This window comes from Saccostrea echinata, unplaced genomic scaffold, assembly GCF_033153115.1.
Source record: "Saccostrea echinata isolate AGI-Se365-2 ecotype Australia unplaced genomic scaffold, CSIRO_AGI_Sech_v1 ptg000004l, whole genome shotgun sequence".
Taxonomy (NCBI): domain Eukaryota; kingdom Metazoa; phylum Mollusca; class Bivalvia; order Ostreida; family Ostreidae; genus Saccostrea; species Saccostrea echinata.
This window is the reverse complement of record NW_026889753.1, coordinates 7,875,461-7,894,586: the sequence shown is the minus strand read 5'-3', so window position 1 is coordinate 7,894,586 and position 19,126 is coordinate 7,875,461. Positions and strand designations below refer to the sequence as shown.

At 33.6% G+C, this 19,126-nt stretch overlaps 1 protein-coding gene across 1 annotated transcript in view; it reads right to left on the bottom strand.

Moving 5' to 3' along the window:
• LOC133179105 (E3 ubiquitin-protein ligase TTC3-like) overlaps positions 1-19,126 on the bottom strand; it is a 52,866-nt gene that overhangs the window by 2,416 nt on the left and 31,324 nt on the right. Inside the window, exons 34-44 of the mRNA XM_061313843.1 lie at positions 14,993-15,149; positions 14,478-14,634; positions 13,870-14,085; positions 13,389-13,434; positions 8,390-8,507; positions 7,831-8,020; positions 7,217-7,362; positions 4,909-5,032; positions 4,649-4,763; positions 4,090-4,379; positions 232-330 (exon numbers count right to left, since the gene is read on the bottom strand). Coding sequence (XP_061169827.1) covers positions 232-330; positions 4,090-4,379; positions 4,649-4,763; positions 4,909-5,032; positions 7,217-7,362; positions 7,831-8,020; positions 8,390-8,507; positions 13,389-13,434; positions 13,870-14,085; positions 14,478-14,634; positions 14,993-15,149 — 1,658 coding nt within the window. The remainder of the gene's footprint in view (positions 1-231; positions 331-4,089; positions 4,380-4,648; positions 4,764-4,908; positions 5,033-7,216; positions 7,363-7,830; positions 8,021-8,389; positions 8,508-13,388; positions 13,435-13,869; positions 14,086-14,477; positions 14,635-14,992; positions 15,150-19,126) is intronic.

Genomic DNA, 19,126 nt, shown 5'->3' with positions numbered 1-19,126 from the left:
CCCAAGTTTTTATTCCTCTAAAGATTAATGTTTTTTTTTTTTGGAGGGAAGAGGAATTTTGGTGAGCAAATGCATGTATTGCTGAAAATGCCTCAGCATGATAAGAATATAATAGTGTCTTTTGTGATGCTGTAGTTAGTATACCGCTATATTTAGTTATTCTGTCTTGATGTTCTATATTTAGTTACTGAGTACAACATTGAGCTGATGATGCTATATTTAGTAACTGACCGTGTCCCTGAGTATGGACAGCAGAGTTCTGACAAACAGGATCCTGAACTGTGTAAAACAGCTGGTGGCAAATGTGTGACACTCCTGATCCTGGACATCCTAAAAAGACATTTAATACTGTAGATCACTTTTTATTCCAGAGAACAGTACACACTTTAAACTCTTTAAATTTTTATTTCTAATATGTACAATATAAACAACAATACAAATACTTTACCATATTCATTCAATGTATCTTAAAAGTATTAAATATTCTTAACCTCAATAAAATATATATCACCAGGAGATATAGAGATCCACTCCACTGTTGAATAAAATGTACTTCGGACCAAATGATAAAATGATACCCACAAACAAGTGTTTGACCTAATCATTCACAAGCAAAAGTTAAACTTTGATGTGCTATTTCCCGTCTTCAAGGGTTTTATTTCCTGTCAGTAATAATCAGCTTGTAGAGATTTAAGAATGATAAATAAGTGGCCCATTCCAGCTTTGGTAACAATGACGTACTACATTGAGATTCTTTTTGTCATGAGCTTTACATCAACAACTTAAGATACTAAACAAGAAGCTGCACATCAGCTGTAACAACTTAACAATGATAGCAATGACAAAACAAGGGACATGCGTCTAACACTGAATTCATACTGCGACTGAAATCAATACACAATAGGTATTAACATAAGTGTGGCCTGTTTTTCCAGCAGATTGATACAAAGCCTTTATTAACATTCAGGAAGGACAAAAATAACAATAACAGCCCCTCAACTGAAAAAAGGAAATAAAGAATACAGCTCAGTGGCACTTCCAACCCTCTAACCATACAGCCATATGGCCTGATATTTAAAATATTTATTCTTAGTTGAAGAACTAGTGCACGATAGGACAAGGTAAAGGGGTATTGTTAGTGCCCATGCTCCTCCCTGGAGCAAAAGGATTAAGCAGGGAGTAAAAGAAATCTTGTCCTCTATTTTACATATCTAACATTATTACATAAAGCCTTTACATTTAAATCTTTTAAACATACAATGCTCTGTAGAATTAGAAAAATTTAGAGCATCACATTAATGGCATTATTTATTTCTTGTCCCAAATTCTATTCTATTTTTTCAAACATCAATTAAAAAAAACAAAAAACAAAACTGTGTTCAGCAAATAAAGTAATGGCTCTGTCCAGCTTAATGTAACTGAAAGAGAATCTTATTTGTGTATGCATGTTTTACACTCAAACTTTCGAGATCTTTACTCCAACATGATCATTTCACATACCTCACAATACAAATAATACCTGCAAAAATACATGTATTGATTTGGGTTTATCATGTTTATAGTGGAGGAAAATGGGAAAGCTTAACTAAGTCCTATCCTCAAAGAAGAAGAAATGTAGATTATTCAATGCCAAAAACATAAGAACAAAGTGTGCACCAAAGGATTTGTAATTTTCAGGGAAGTGCATTCATTCATTCAACATTCATATGGATTTTCAATAAAGTGTATTAGCTTTGTTAACTTCCAAGGACTGTTAACTATTTATCAGGAATATTAAGTTCATGATTGTGCAGTTTACATGATCCATGCGAATTTGAACAGTATTGGGACATACAGATCACTTCCTTGCAGCTCCAAATATGTTATCCTGTTCAATCATTCAGAAACTATAGAATCACATTCATTAGCCTAAGCAAAATCTTACAGATTTTTCTATAACCATCATCCATGCAAACAGATGATAGGAAACAATCAATGATCCTTTTCCAAAACCTAACCACAATTAACTAAAAGTAAAACCCACTGCATGCAATTGCAGGTGCTCCAAGTTTGATCCAGAATGGACTAGGCATACTTGAAACTGTACCTACTGGTACTCAAAAAACTTACTCTAAAATTTACCACATTAGGCATAAATGTTGCATCTGAAAAATGATTTACTGTAGTGGATCACCAAATTTTCATGACACCTTATCTTTGTGAGAAAGTTATTTGGCATTTATGCCTGAGACAACATTTTCATACACTTTATGGTTATTTTGTACATAATCTTTAATAATAAAAATATATGCAATAATTTAATTTTCCTGACTTGATAGTCTCATGTATAAAGTTTTCGCTAATAAAAAGTCACTTACAATACTCCTTAAACTTCCTAAATGTAAGATTCATCCAAGTTTGGTCATTGTTAATGGTACATTTATTATTTAATATCCAAATCATTCTACCCAAAAAATGTATTGGTCATATGATGCATCAACTCTGCATGTTTGGTGTATGTAGGGTTTATGCACCAATTAACTTGAAAATCTAAAATATTTTGATGTTTGCATGGATGATGATTTTGATAAAAAAAAAAAAAAATCAACTTTGTCACTCATCCGTCAATACAAAGTACAGTATGTAACAGTAGATAATTTGCACAAATCAGACCAGGACTGAACCTGCTTCAAAAATTTTTTACAGGATACCGACATCAGGGTTAAGCATAACATGAAATAGGAAATTAACCAACTTTAATGTACAGTGACCCCACATTTATCCAGACACCAGTAATCCAGACTCTGTATCTTCCGGGAGATATTTTTAGGCTACAGATTTTTTCCCATGTTATTCTGTCTCATTAATCCAGAAATTTGTGTTCCACATGAAAGGGTCTTGCTTTATACAAACTAGAAGATTCATTATTAAAGAAAACATCTTTTATTTTATGTACTATAAATGGACATTACTTTTTTACTTACTTTACTGGCCGTGGACAAAAAGAAAAGAAAAGATTTTTTAAGGTACTTTAAAAAGCAACAATTAAGCTTACAGTAATTATGAAGATGACTCATGTTTTTGTTGAATGTTGACAATATTTGCACTGATAACAACTGTTTTAAGTGAGCTTGGAATTGTGTTCAGTTACTTTTGGTCTTTAATAATGGATGCGCATGGACAGATAATAATTGGTACATATTTAGTGACGATCCTGAAGGGTACTATCATGTCATCAGAGCTTGAATAATACTGAAATAAGGCATAATAAAACAGTTGCAGATTGAACTTGTCATTTCATACAATCACCAGCCAAAAAGAATGCAAGTTAAAGTTCTTGGCTGTGTTAAGAAAAGGAATGTCAGCGGAAAATTTATTATCTTCATTTTGTTTCATCATGTAAATTACATTGGTATATCTTCTTTAATTTAGTTTTTCTTTTAAGGAGCTTTTTCTTGAAGAGGTGATTCACTTATCCAAACAATTCATTTATCTGGACGATTTTGTTGGGGATGAAGGGGTCAGGATTAACTAGGCATATATTGGTAACCAGTCCCCCCCACCCCCCCTTTCCCCTCATTCTAATTCTAGTTTCACATAATTCAAGCTGAAAAAAAATATCCTTGGAGGTTCAAACTCATCATTTCACGAAATAAATACCAATAACCAATCCAGAACTCTGCTTGAATAGTAAAGAGTTTAGTAGGATTAATATGACTACACCAGCACCAAGCTCTAGCTGTTAGACGTGTGTACAAACCTCCAAAGAATCAGAATCCTGCAAATGTTTACAACAAAACCATACACTCTCAGTTTTAGCAGTTACTTTGAATAGAAAGGCAAAATAGGTCAAATTCTTTTGTAGTATCAGTATTTTTAATATGCAAGAGCATGAAGAAAAAAATAAATTATTTCCATTTAAAAATTTCATCTAAACTGTGTTAGCGAAACTTTCTAAACAAACGCCATCACCAAGCGAGTTCTTAAATGACAATGACAATCATCTTGTATTTAAATCAATTTTCTAAGGTTTCACTCAAAATCACTTCAACATTTCTCTCATTTTTTTTAATAGTTTACCTAAACTACAACAAGCACTGTTTCACTTACCTGGTCCTTTTTAGACTTTAGGGAACCATTGGATTGTAAAACTTTTCCATTGGTAAATCTTTCACACTCCTCCCCTAGCAGACTCTGTTTTTCTGATTCCTGAGGTGTGGTGGGAATGACCCCATTTCCCTGAGAGTAGTTATTAGGTGTAGCTGGTGGAGAGGGGGTCCTGCTTCCCTCCCCAAGCTTAGCATTCCTCTGAGCAATCTCCTCACATTTTCCATTGTGTATAGAGGAAATCAACTTGATGACTTTTTCTTCACCATATTCTCCAGAGGCTACCTCCATAGCTGTTGATATAATGGACATATGCAAAGTTGTAAGAAATAGATCATTATTTTGACAATACATCTATCCTTCATACTTCAACAAATCAATATACACATTTAATGAGAAAAACACAGTATCTTAAAACAGATCAATATTCACATACCATGTACATAGGAACAGATTTTCTCATATAATTATATTTCTTAAATGCATCTCTGCTTCTTTAAATAAAAATCCTAATCAATCTAAATCCATGAATATAACAATTACAGAATAAGCAAGACATTACCATAATCAGCTGGGTTATGATACTGGGGACACATCAGAGACTGTGAGGAAAAGTATGGGATAAGGTCCTTAATGGTTCCTCTGTATATGCAGTTACCTTCAGCAAGCATGTACAGCTGTAACAAGGAAATAAGGCTTATCAAAATGTCACAGATTGGTCTTCACTGTTTATTTGTGATTAAAAATATTTGTTTTTATTCATTTTTAAAAATTTTGCTAATGTTTCTCCATTTAATATAGTTGAATATTTAAAACTCTTACATGGTCAAACATTTCAAAGAGTTTTGCACTGGGTTGGTGAATTGTACAGATGATGGTCCGTCCCCCCGCAGCTAGAGACTTCAGGAGGGAGACACACTGGAAACAAGAGGCACTGTCCAACCCACTGAAAACACATTATCAATTGTAGTACAACCACGTAGACAATATGTATAATAGGTCACAACTTTTAGATTGTAATGTATGTGTTCTTAGTAGATGTACTTAAAGTTTAGCACAAATGTAGGTCATACACTGTTGGGGAAGTCAATGATTATTATTAAGTAGTGTTTACATATCATGTATCTATATTATACTCATATTTCCCTATCTTGAATTTGTTATTGAACAAGCACACAAACTCTTTGAAAAACATAAATTATGAAGTATGAATAATATTGATAATGTATTCATAGTGTAAATAAAGTCTAATGGGACTTAAACATGGTAAAAATAACTGAAAAAGTAAAGAAAGTCTGAAAAATTGCCAAGATGGAATTACTCATTATATAATAATGATGAAATACACATATTAAAATGTTTAATCACAATGACATTAAAAGATGATATCTCAATAGATCAAAGAACAATCAAGAATATGGCTGACAAACAATGTCATTGTCTTGTATTATGTAGAGCTGTGGACTGGTAAATGATACATAGGTCTACGTACAATGTAACACTGTAGAGATTTTGTATCACATAGTGTAAAAAGACATTTAAACTTATTTCAATGTAGCCTTTACAATGATCAGTTTAAATTCCCAATGAGTAGTAACATTTTCCTATTATAGTAGGGAGAATAGTTGAAAAATGCCTAGTGGTAAATGGATAAAGCATTACAGATTAGTTCTTCAGCTAAGGCCAAATAAAAAAATATGTGTGGTTCCGGTTACCCGACCATCCCTATTTTATACCCCCGGCCCTAAACTTTTTTCCGACAATTTTCATATTTTTTCCGGAATTTTCCCCGCTTTCCGTCATCGGCTCCGGTATTAGTTTTAGTTTCAGCAATGGCGGCCTCCAAGCAAAACATCGTTTCAACACTTAGTGCAAGTGTTCAATTAATAGTGTTAAATCTAAAGCAAGCTAGCATAGCGCGGAAGCATTCCTTTTTTCCAGCACCATGTTTTTTGTTTTGTTTTGTTTTTGCTTGCCAAAATTAAATACCAGGTAAATAGACAGACAGCTGGCCAGATAATATGCCTTTGGGAGTTAGGGAGAAGATAACATGAGAAAACATCATTTGATTGCATTGATTATGCAAGAAATAGCCCAATGTGTAAGATAGATTAACTTGTAAATTATTAAATAATTTAACAATGTTTAAATCAGGATCGTTTCTTTTAAACCGAAAGTAGAAAAAAAAACAGTTGATGAGGAAAAGTGAAAAACAAGACAGCTGAATTTACCTGAATAAAGTCAACTTACATAGTACCATTATATATGAGAAATGAGCTTGGAAGTATAAAGTCTTCAATGAGGCAAAAAGTTTTCATTGTAAGAATTTAAAATTTTAACAATATGAAATATATTTCCTCTGACAGCTCTTAGCAGTACTCTATGTCTGTTTTCTAGTTTATTGTTCAATATTTATTATTAAATAAAATAAGAATTACTCTGGATAAAAGTCATTAATTTCTTTTATAAACATGGATTTAAAAACAGGATGTTCACCTCGACTTTTTTTTTTTACAAATAGAAATTAATAAGATTTTTAGTGGGTTTATTATTTTTGAGTTAAAAATATTTGTTTCATATTCATAACTAGGGTGTCCCTACCAATGTTGACTTGTATTTTATCACGCCACATCTAAATGTCACTTGCAAAGCAGTGATAGGTATTATTTAAAAAAATTTAGAAAATCATTTTGTAAAAAAAAAAAAAAAAAAAAAAAAAATCCCTACCTACCTACCCTAATGTTTTCGGAGGTGTAACCGGAACCACACATATTTTTTGTTTGGCCTAAAATGATATCTATTTTCCCTGTTCAGTGAATATATCTAGTGCACTAATACTTCAGCATGTCAACGGATGTCGCTAACTCCTTGGTTTAAGTTGAAAGATTCATGAAAAATACCTCTTATTGTTATGTAATCCACTGTATTTCTAAATCATTCGATTGATCAATATATATGTGAAAAGACAAAACTTTAAGAGGATTGTTTTACCTTGAGAAAATGTCTTTTCTTGGGTAAACCAACATTACTATCAATAAATTCAACAAAATGTAGAATTATTGATTAGTCTATAACACCATAATGTCACTGTTTAGTTTGTTATTGGACAGATGATAAACAAAATGCTTACCTTGTGGGCTCATCAAAGAACATAAGGGGAGGGTTGTTCACCAGCTCCAGAGCAATGGATAGTCGCTTCCTCTGGCCCCCAGATAAATTACTAGTTCTAGTCTTCTTGGTTTCCAACAGTCCCAGAGTTTCTAAGATCTCATCCACCTTCAAAGTTTAAAACAAACCATGTTTAAGTACACAGGATTGTCAATGCTTCTCTGTTACAAAACAGTTCACAGTTCACAGAAATTCAGTTTCAATCTGTTAGTTTTATCAATATATATATATAGCTATAAATCTAATATCTAAAAACAACCATTTTTAAAAATTTTCAATTGATTGTTTTTGTAGGCACAGTAATTGTAGATCAATTAGTTTAAGTCAAAAAAGAAAAAAAAATGAAATTGCCATTTGCTACATAAGAAATACTGTACAAAATCAAATGTCTCTTCAACAATGAAAATATAAAATTAAATGCTATGAAACTTCTCTTGGAATTTTAAGTAACAACTGTGTTACTCTCAAATCAGACAAAAACTGATGGAAATTTTTAAATATATTGTTACCATTTCTCTTAGTAAAAGCTACCAAAACATTTGCCAGAATCTGAAATTGTTAAGAATCTATATTCACCCTTTCTTCTTTTTCTTTTGTGGACATTTTTTCAGTGAGTTTTAGATTTGCTGAGCACATCATGGACTCCTCCACAGTTAGATGAGGGAGGAGATGATCGTCTTGCATAATGTAGCAAGACATCTTGCGAAACGTCCGTAAATCTCTGTCTTTACCCTTCACATGGATCTTTCCAGTCACATTTAGAGTTCTATGTTTGACAAAACAATAAAATTATCATCATTTTAAATTTCTCACATAATACCATAAAATTATCTTAATTTTGCACTCTTAACAGAAAATTCATGACCCAACTGACCAAGATCGATGGTCAGTAATAATGATTGATTAGACTATTGCATTCAATTTTTAAACTGTGCTACAATTTAATCAATTCTTTGTTAAAATTTTCAATTATGGGCATACACTGTTTAAAAAAGCAAAGGAACAACTAGCCCTATTTAGTTGTGTTGATTTATTTAGTTATGGTTAGAAAGGATGTATGTACAACTAGAAAGACTGAACACCGAAAACCAAAAAAAAGGTTTTGATTAATTCCGAATACTACATAGATACATACCTATATCCTGCTAATATATTCATTAGAGAAGATTTGCCTGCTCCTGATGGTCCCATAATGGCAGTTAATTCCCCTGAACGAAACTCTCCAGATATGGATTTTAGGATGACCTTTGGTCCTGCGTTAGGAAAAAAGACAGAACACGTCACTGACAAATTTGTACCAAGTGACAATCTGAAGGTACATCTTCTAAATAGGTGGACTAAATCTATTAGTCCTGTATTAACTTATACAAAGAATATTGAATAATTTAATAATGCATGTCCCCCATTGGACCCTTTAATTTTTACAGTGCATACTATAAATTACAGGCTGAAGCTGCAAAATCATTTCTGACAATGCAGATATAAAAGCTAAGAGCTACATGGGTTTAATTGTTACATACTAGTTTATATTTTCAAAACATTTTGCCTTCAAGCTTCTCTGCCAGCAGAATTCGCTAGCAGTGTATGTGATTATGATTTAGGTGAGGTGACCGTATGATTAGAACAGATATTGAATCATTGATAATAAATTGACTCAATTCTCACTATGAAAAATAATTTATTGACTGAAAAGGGGAGTACTTAACCAGTTTTATGGAACTGGGTGTACTAAAAATATATATAAGGAATGGTTTTGGAATTTTTAAGGTACCAGAACAATATGTAAACACTGGATCAATCCCTCCTCTCGCGGACCCCAGGCCTGGCCAAAATATACTTGGATTGGTGAACAGCTGATATACCCAGATGTGAGGTCACTGACACATGACATGGCACATCAACTACTTTAAAAATGCTGTTCAAACTCACCTTTATGTCTTCCTCCCTCGCGGACCTTGTATACAAGATCCTTAAACTCCACATTCGCGGCCCTTCTTTTTGGAAGTTGTGCAAAAGTTCCATGATCAAACTGTCTATCTCGTCCAACACGATTAACACTGTCTAGGGACGACTTCTTGCTAGATTTTTCGATCAAAAGTTTAGAATTTGGCGGTAAATGTACTTGAACTGACAATAATTCTGCCATTTCTTATCAGTTATTAAAAATTTCACTATCCTTGGTTATTCTTCAGTGGCCATATTGGACCAGTCTTTGTCCTTCAGACGAAATCCCATCTGCCCATGTGTTATACCAACATTGCGCGGTGTTGAGCAGGCTGTCACATTTTTCTTATACATTGCCTTATCTTTCTAAATTAAATACCCTTAATATAATTAAGCATCAAATATAAAAGTTATTTTAGTTATATTTGTTTTATTTCATCAACTCAAAGACTGAGGCTCTGTTTATATGATTTTCAATACCCTCACTACCTTCTTTTTCAATATGGAATAGTCCAAAATCGACAACAAATGTCATGTGATGTTCTTCGGAACACACTTGGGATTGTCCATAGGATGTATATATCTGTTTTCGCGGCAATGGAATGAATGAACGAGTAAGCCAAAAAAGGAAGATAAATAAATAAATAAAATAAAGGCAATCCGTAAATAGCATCGAGAAGAAAACACGTTTAAGTTTGAAGAAGCTGGCATATTTCAACAGCGTGTACATGTTGGACTTGTATATAAATGGTCCTTCTTCAACATCCGCAATTTTTTTTTTGAATGAAATGTTCAAATGAAAATTTATTACAAAAAGTATACATAGAAGTTTTATCAGTCTAAATAAATAATATAGGAAAACAAATTGATTCTGGTTGTAGTGTACTGGTTATATGTGTTTAATAAAATTACTATATACATGTATTAGAACAAGGAATTTAATCTCGATCTGAATAGAAAAGGGGAATTCCGCTTTGGGAGGGGGCAATGTTTTTTCCTCACTTTTAGAAGAGATTTACATTGCTGATTCAGAAATTCAAAATGTGCATGCCTGCATTTGAAAAGGACTTCTAAGAATCTATTTCCTTTTGGTAGAAGAGACTATATATGTAAAGGTATAAATGCCCTACAACAAGAAAATCCGGTCGTTGAAAAAACGTTGATCAATAAATCGCTGATTTTTTTCCACTTCAAAATTAATACAAGAAAGTTAACACGTGTTAAAGCCTTTTTTTAAAATTAAAATAATTGGGAGGGGGGATTTGTAATAACTATAAAGAGTGAATACCTATACATGTATATGTATTTCAATGAGGATATCAAGTTCTAGAAAGATAAAAAGAGATGACACTGGTGAGTGCATGGTGAATATGAACGGGAAAATGGAACTGCGTATGAATCACTGACGATATTATAGAGGGCGTGGGGGCGTCCCCCCCCCCCCCACAAAAATCCCCAAAAGTTACGTGTTTAAATATATAAAGAAAACTGTTATGATATTAAAATATGCATATCAAAATACGTTGAAATAGATTTTATAAAATACATGTATAAGATTTGGCACTATCACAAAAGCAGCATTATGTAAAGATTTTACTTTTCAAGCAATCAATATCACTGGAGAAAAAGCTCATAAAAAATCTTAAGATTTATGGTATACATGTATACTACATAGAGTGAAAAAAAAAAGTTGCTTTAAATATCCAAATGAACAATACCGGTATAATTTTCTTAGGGACATATAGCAGTGCACTTGGAAAAAAAAGAATGCACAATTAGCTTAACTAACGTCACTTAACATTTTACAACAATTTCGACATACTGGTTCCCACGGTCATAAGGCAATGTTACGGAAAGTTAACTTAAACATGATTTATTATTATTGAAATAAACATGAAATTATCCAATAATTTTTCTGAAGCTGAATATAAAACGGTAAAACATGATTTTTGACATCTGGCACAAATCTGGCAACGAGTTAACATTTCGAGGGGAAAATTGTTACGGAAGTTAATCGGAATGGAAGTTATTTTCCGGAATTTAACTTTCAATTCTTGTATGGCAATTGATATAATTGTTTGTTTAAAGATTTGAATCAATCGTATATATTAAGTAATTCGTCCCCCCCCCCCCAAACTAAAAATAATTTACACATTAAAATCCTCCTTTAAAAAATTGCTTTACCTTGGAAAAAAAAAATCTTGGAGATTCCAATTAAACTGTACACAGTATATATGAATTAAACATCTTCGTTCTGAGTGTATTATATAGTAATTTTTATAAAGATACTCTCACTTAATCACGGGATTAATATCGTTCCAAATCTCTACCAATATGTACTTGCTATTGGTGTATTTGTAAATTTGCCAATAAAGTATTGTTTAAACAAAAAATAGATTAATGTAAAATTTCTTAAAGGAGATTCTTTTTCTCGTCTAATTCATTTTTATAATATTGAAGAAAATAATAGTATTAACTGACTCGCAACTAAAATCGATCACATTAGGTTCCGATGTCTTTTTACGTAAATCCCAGCCCATTGTCAGATCTATATCGGTGGCTTGCAATTTAAGACAAAAATGTCACGGAAGTTAACTAAGTAAACTTACTTTCTGCGATATGGTATAATTTTGTATGATACAGGATCCATGCCTTTGCTTTGTTTTCAATAAATTCTGAATGTGTTGTCAATGAGTGAAGCGATATAAAGACTAACAGTAGACTGTGTTTTTAAAACATTTTATGATGTTCAAACTAAAACTCAGATGCATTTATGGTTAAATACCATTATATTCGGAACCACGTATGCATGCTGAGTTTAAGAGTTGAAATCAATCTTTTGAATAATTTGATGTTAGAACGGTAAATTTGTTATAGCGACGTAAACAATTCTTATTTGGTCACGTTTTTATACAAACTGACTGTTTTGCGTATACTTGCATATACATGTAGGCAGCTACTTGCCCGCAAGCCTTCACATACCCCCATGCCTGACTTAAAAAAGTATATTTTTGTGCCATATAATGAAATTATAAAGAATTTTTTCTAAAATACCTAAGAAGTAAACTTTAAACAGCCTTTAAGTTGAACTTAATTTTTCAAAAATGCGAAATCACTATCCTTTTCAAAAAGTATTTCAATATTTCAGTTGCCCTACCTCGCAGGCACGTAGTATGGGGAGGGGGCTGCCCATCCCCCTTTTCCAAACGTAACCTTTTACTGTTGAAAATGTTCATTGTAAGTGCGACTGGCTCATTATGCTATGAATTAGCAATTTATATGAAGAATTTACAGTCATGAAGTTAAGAGATTCTTTGAACCTCCTACCCCCCTTTTGGGTTAGGTCTATTCCTGGCCTGTACATGTTTAAGAAACTTCGAATACAAACCAAATGAACACCCCTTATTGTTAGATCTTTTAAACAGTTAACAATATGCACACATATCATTTTTGAAGGGGGATCAGATTACATTAGCACACATTACCTTCATTTAACAATACCACTATACCTCAACAAAAAGTGGGGCCAACCAGCCTTTCAATGAACATTTTCAACAGTAAAAATTTATGTTTAGATTAAAAGTGCCCCCCCCCCCCCCCATACTACAGGCCTGATATTCTCTTCATCTACAGTCCAAAATTGGTTGAAACTAACTCAGATATTTCAGAGATGCTTGAAATGTTCAAGACTGCAGATGATAGAAAAGAACAGACAGCAAAAGGTCACCCAATTGACTCTGTGATCTATAGGTAAAAAAAGTAAACTAGACTAAATGCGTTCGTTAATTTTTTTTAATAAGGAGGACAAAAGTATTGGTACAAACAGAATCTTTTTCATAAAAATGTATAATCACATCGATGAGAAAATAAATTGAAGTTCTGTTCATATAAATATGTTATCATTTTTATTATTTACTAATCATTAACATTCTGAGTTCTCTGTTATATTACTTGTACTCTTCACTCAAGTAAACAATTTTTGTTCACAAGTAAATATTACCAAACTCTATCAGGTAAGAAAATGGGAAAAAAAACATAAAAAAATACTTATTAATATTATCATCATAATAAAACTTGGGAAGTCCAAACACTGACACCACAAAAAAAAGTTATTAAAAAAGTTAATTTTTCCACTGTTTCTGGTGTTCATCTAAGACTTGGGAACTCATCTGGTAGAAGGGCATAGATACGACAGTTAGGACAGGTGCTCTGTTCTCTCAGCCATTTCCTGATACACTGTAAAGAGATGAACACAATGTACAGACATGTTCCCTTCTAGTTTAAGACCTAGTACACGTAATTGACTTGAATTAGTTTTCTGTTTTGATGTCCATTATGATTTGGTAATAATTTTCCTTATTTCATGTCTTTTTTTCCTCAGTATTAAAGTGTACATTGACCATTATTGGTTACCAGAATTTTGATACTGCATATTGCTTTAAAATTTATAGCATAATGCAATTGCTAAATTTTTTTTCTTTAATACATCAATTAATCTCAACAATGCACACTATAGACTGACTTCTGTGTTAATAAACATAGGAAACTATTACCATGGTGCAATTATCTACTAAGCAACAGTCAGCCTCTTTCAATACATAAAATAGCTTATTTTTTTTAAAAACTATTCCTGCTCATATATTTGAGTTATACTTTCTAAACCCCTTGTACCTCATCATGAAATCTGTGTTTACACTCCAGCATGACTGTTGTGTCGATGGTCATCTCCTCATGGCAGATCACACAAGGGTCCTCCTCCTCCTCAAATACTTCACTGGTGATCCCCAGACTTGACAGGTCAGTCACAGGGAGTCCCCACGAGGCTGGGAGGCCAGGAGGTGCAGGGGATCTATTACGGTCATCAGGATATCCTTGAGATACTGTATCCTGTAGAAAAACAATGATCTAAAGAGACTTTTGGAATTTTGACATGCATTGAAATATTGTACATCTAATTTCTATCTGAAAAAAGTATGCACATGCATAGGTGGAAAATGTAAGCAATCAAACCATTTTACATTTTACAAGCTGTATATATTTAGCAACATATTCTGTTCAATGTTAATGCTAAATACATATAACTAGCCTGCACTTTCCTCAGAGGATCCAGTTTTTATTTGTCTATACAAGCTTTGGAGCCAAAACCAAGGAATTATTTACATAGTAACAAAACTGTCCCGTTGTGTGGCTACTAAAGAATATTGACTAACACAGTAGAAGATAGAAGATTGACCCATTGTGTGGCTACTACAGAATGTTTACACAATAACAACACTGACCTGTTGCGTGGCTACTACAGAAGGCTTCTTGCCCTGCTGTCTCTCGTGGTGATGTATAAGGTCCGTTATCTGGGACACAATCTCGTCCAGAGTCATACCAGAGAGAGACCCCCCTCTGTTTGTCCGCAGCTCCTGTATCAGCTGTGTGAAAACAGCTCTACAAAGGGAGGCACATTTGATATATAGCTATAATATTGAAGTTGGAAACAAAATAAAGAGATGCCCAGACTGAACAATCATCACAGATATCTATATGTATATCTATATACATGTATATGCAAGTTTAAAAAAATAATTGTCATACTCAAGTTATCAAGAAAAAGACACTGTATGTCATTATTGTAATGATAAAAACTGACTACTCTTACATACCGGAGCATTTTAAAATAAACATATACACATGTATGTTAAGATGAAACAATATTTCAAATAATTTTATTGTATTCTTCTGTGACAAATCACATATACAAGTTTCACAAACCATCAATCCAGAACAATGCTGAAATAAGACACACCTGTTGTATTTAGGAAAAGCCATCTGCAGTTTTATGATCAGTTTGTCAAAATTACTGGTCTTGTGCTGTGTTTGGGGCCCTGCCCCCTGTGACATGGAAGGTACCATAGAGCTGATAGGTGGGGTAACAAGGGGGCGCTGAGACAATCCTGCAACACCTGCAGTAAATAGTTACAAGTGCATTATTATTACTTGTTATGTCGAGCGAACCTACATATTCTGGGACTCTCTTCCACATGCAACCATGTTTATATATAATCTTACCTACTGGTAATCTTATTTACTTTGTAAAGTGACTATATTAAGAGACTCCCTGAGATATGTGATAAGATATTTCTTATTACGCCTTTTAAAGAAAATTTGAGATAGTACTGATAATTGATTGCACCCATGAGAAAAGGGTGCTTATGGCATTTTTACTAAAACAGAGAAATAATGTCATAAAGATGTGACGTTGCAAAGTGACGGTGAACGTCAACACAGATTTTTTTTTTTAACCACGTGTTTACATTTTCACACTAACTTTTGATGTAGATTTGAATATTGTTGATAATAATTTATTTTCATTCATATTTAATTTGTGGCTGAATCTCTATGTCCACTGGTTTTAATAAAAATATGACAGAATTACTAGTACAGCTGAAGCTATAGTATAGCCTCTGATCTATATTCATTTCAAGAGTGTTTTCATTGCAATTATGGATAACCCAGAAGGCTTGTGCTATGTTTTAGTGGTACATGTAATATAATTGTACCTGTGGGTAAGCTCTGCTTTAGTGGTATTATACAATGTAATTATACCCATGGGTAACCCAGAAGGTTTATGCTGTTTTAGTAGTACAAGTATTAAAATTGTACCTGTGGGTACGCTTTGTTATAGTAGTATTATCATTGTACCTATGGGGTAAGCTCTGTTTTAGTGGTATTATCATTGTACCCATGGGTAAGCTCTGTTTTTAGTGGTATTATCATTGTACCTGTGGGTAAGTTCTATTCTAGTGGTATTATCATTGTACCTATGGGTAAGCTCTGTTTTCGTGGTATTATCATTGTACCTATGGGTGAGCTCTATTCTAGTAGTATTATCATTGTACCTGTGGAAAAGTTCCGATTTAGTGGTATTATCATTGTACCAATGGGTAACCTATTATCATTGTACCTATGGGTAAGCTCTGTTTTAGTGGTATTATCATTGTACCTGTGGATAAGCTCTATTCTAGTGGTATTATCATTGTACCTGTGGGTAAGCTCTGTTTTAGTGGTATTATCATTGTACCCGTGGGTAAACTCTGTTTTAGTGGTATTATCATTGTATCTATGGGTAAGCTGTTTTGGTGGTATTATCATTGTACCTGTGGGTAAGCTCTATTCTAGTGGTATTATCATTGTACCTGTGGGTAAGCTCTGTTTTAGTGGCATTATCATTGTACCTATGGGTAAGCTCTATTCTAGTGGTATTATCATTGTACCTGTGGGTAAGCTCTGTTTTAGTGGTATTATCATTGTACCTGTGGGTAAGCTCTGTTTTAGTGGTATTATCATTGTACATGTGGGTAAGCTCTGTTTTAGTGGTATTATCATTGTACCCGTGGGTAAGCTCTGTTTTAGTGGTATTATCAATGTACCTATTGGTAAGCTCTATTCTAGTGGTATTATCATTGTACCCGTGGATAAGCTTTGTTATAGTGGTATTATCGTTGTACCTGTGGGTAAGCTCTGTTTTAGTGGTATTATCATTGTACCTATGGGTAAGCTCTATTCTAATGGTATTATCATTGTACCCGTGGATAAGCTTTGTTATAGTGGTATTATCATTGTACCTAAGGGGTAAGCTCCGTTTTAGTGGTATTATCATTGTACCTATGGGTGAGCTCTATTCTAGTAGTATTATCATTGTACCTGTGGGTAAGTTCCGATTTAGTGGTATTATCATTGTACCAATGGGTAATCTATTATCATTGTACCTATGGGTAAGCTCTGTTTTAGTGGTATTATCATTGTACCTGTGGGTAAGCTCTATTCTAGTGGTATTATCATTGTACCTGTGGGTAAGCTCTGTTTTAGTGGTATTATCATTGTACCCATGGGTAAACTCTGTTTTAGTGGTATTATCATTGTATCTATGGGTAAGCTGTTTTGGTGGTATTATCATTGTACCTGTGGGTAAGCTCTATTCTAGTGGTATTATCATTGTATCTATGGGGTAAGCTCTGTTTTAGTGGTATTATCATTGTACCCATGGGTAAGCTCTGTTTTTAGTGGTATTATCATTGTACCTGTGGGTAAGCTCTATTCTAGTGGTATTATCATTGTACCTAAGGGGTAAACTCTGTTTTCGTGGTATTATCATTGTACCTATGGGTGAGCTCTATTCTAGTAGTATTATCATTGTACCTGTGGAAAAGTTCCGATTTAGTGGTATTATCATTGTACCAATGGGTAACCTATTATCATTGTACCTATGGGTAAGCTCTGTTTTAGTGGTATTATCATTGTACCTGTGGGTAAGCTCTATTCTAGTGGTATTATCATTGTACCTGTGGGTAAGCTCTGTTTTAGTGGTATTATCATTGTACCCGTGGGTAAACTCTGTTTTAGTGGTATTATCATTGTATCTATGGGTAAGCTGTTTTGGTGGTATTATCATTGTACCTGTGGGTAAGCTCTATTCTAGTGGTATTATCATTGTACCTGTGGGTAAGCTCTGTTTTAGTGGCATTATCATTGTACCTATGGGTAAGCTCTATTCTAGTGGTATTATCATTGTACCTGTGGGTAAGCTCTGTTTTAGTGGTATTATCATTGTACCTGTGGGTAAGCTCTGTTTTAGTGGTATTATCATTGTACATGTGGGTAAGCTCTGTTTTAGTGGTATTATCATTGTACCCGTGGATAAGCTTTGTTATAGTGGTATTATCGTTGTACCTGTGGGTAAGCTCTGTTTTAGTGGTATTATCATTGTACCTATGGGTAAGCTCTATTCTAATGGTATTCTCATTGTACCCGTGGATAAGCTTTGTTATAGTGGTATTATCATTGTACCTAAGGGGTAAGCTCCGTTTTAGTGGTATTATCATTGTACCTATGGGTGAGCTCTATTCTAGTAGTATTATCATTGTACCTGTGGGTAAGTTCCGATTTAGTGGTATTATCATTGTACCAATGGGTAACCTATTATCATTGTACCTATGGGTAAGCTCTGTTTTAGTGGTATTATCATTGTACCTGTGGGTAAGCTCTATTCTAGTGGTATTATCATTGTACCTGTGGGTAAGCTCTGTTTTAGTGGTATTATCATTGTACCCATGGGTAAACTCTGTTTTAGTGGTATTATCATTGTATCTATGGGTAAGCTGTTTTGGTGGTATTATCATTGTACCTGTGGGTAAGCTCTATTCTAGTGGTATTATCATTGTATCTATGGGGTAAGCTCTGTTTTAGTGGTATTATCATTGTACCCATGGGTAAGCTCTGTTTTTAGTGGTATTATCATTGTACCTGTGGGTAAGCTCTATTCTAGTGGTATTATCATTGTACCTAAGGGGTAAACTCTGTTTTCGTGGTATTATCATTGTACCTATGGGTGAGCTCTATTCTAGTAGTATTATCATTGTACCTGTGGAAAAGTTCCGATTTAGTGGTATTATCATTGTACCAATGGGTAACCTATTATCATTGTACCTATGGGTAAGCTCTGTTTTAGTGGTATTATCATTGTACCTGTGGGTAAGCTCTATTCTAGTGGTATTATCATTGTACCTGTGGGTAAGCTCTGTTTTAGTGGTATTATCATTGTACCCGTGGGTAAACTCTGTTTTAGTGGTATTATCATTGTATCTATGGGTAAGCTGTTTTGGTGGTATTATCATTGTACCTGTGGGTAAGCTCTATTCTAGTGGTATTATCATTGTACCTGTGGGTAAGCTCTGTTTTAGTGGCATTATCATTGTACCTATGGGTAAGCTCTATTCTAGTGGTATTATCATTGTACCTGTGGGTAAGCTCTGTTTTAGTGGTATTATCATTGTACCTGTGGGTAAGCTCTGTTTTAGTGGTATTATCATTGTACATGTGGGTAAGCTCTGTTTTAGTGGTATTATCATTGTACCCGTGGGTAAGCTCTGTTTTAGTGGTA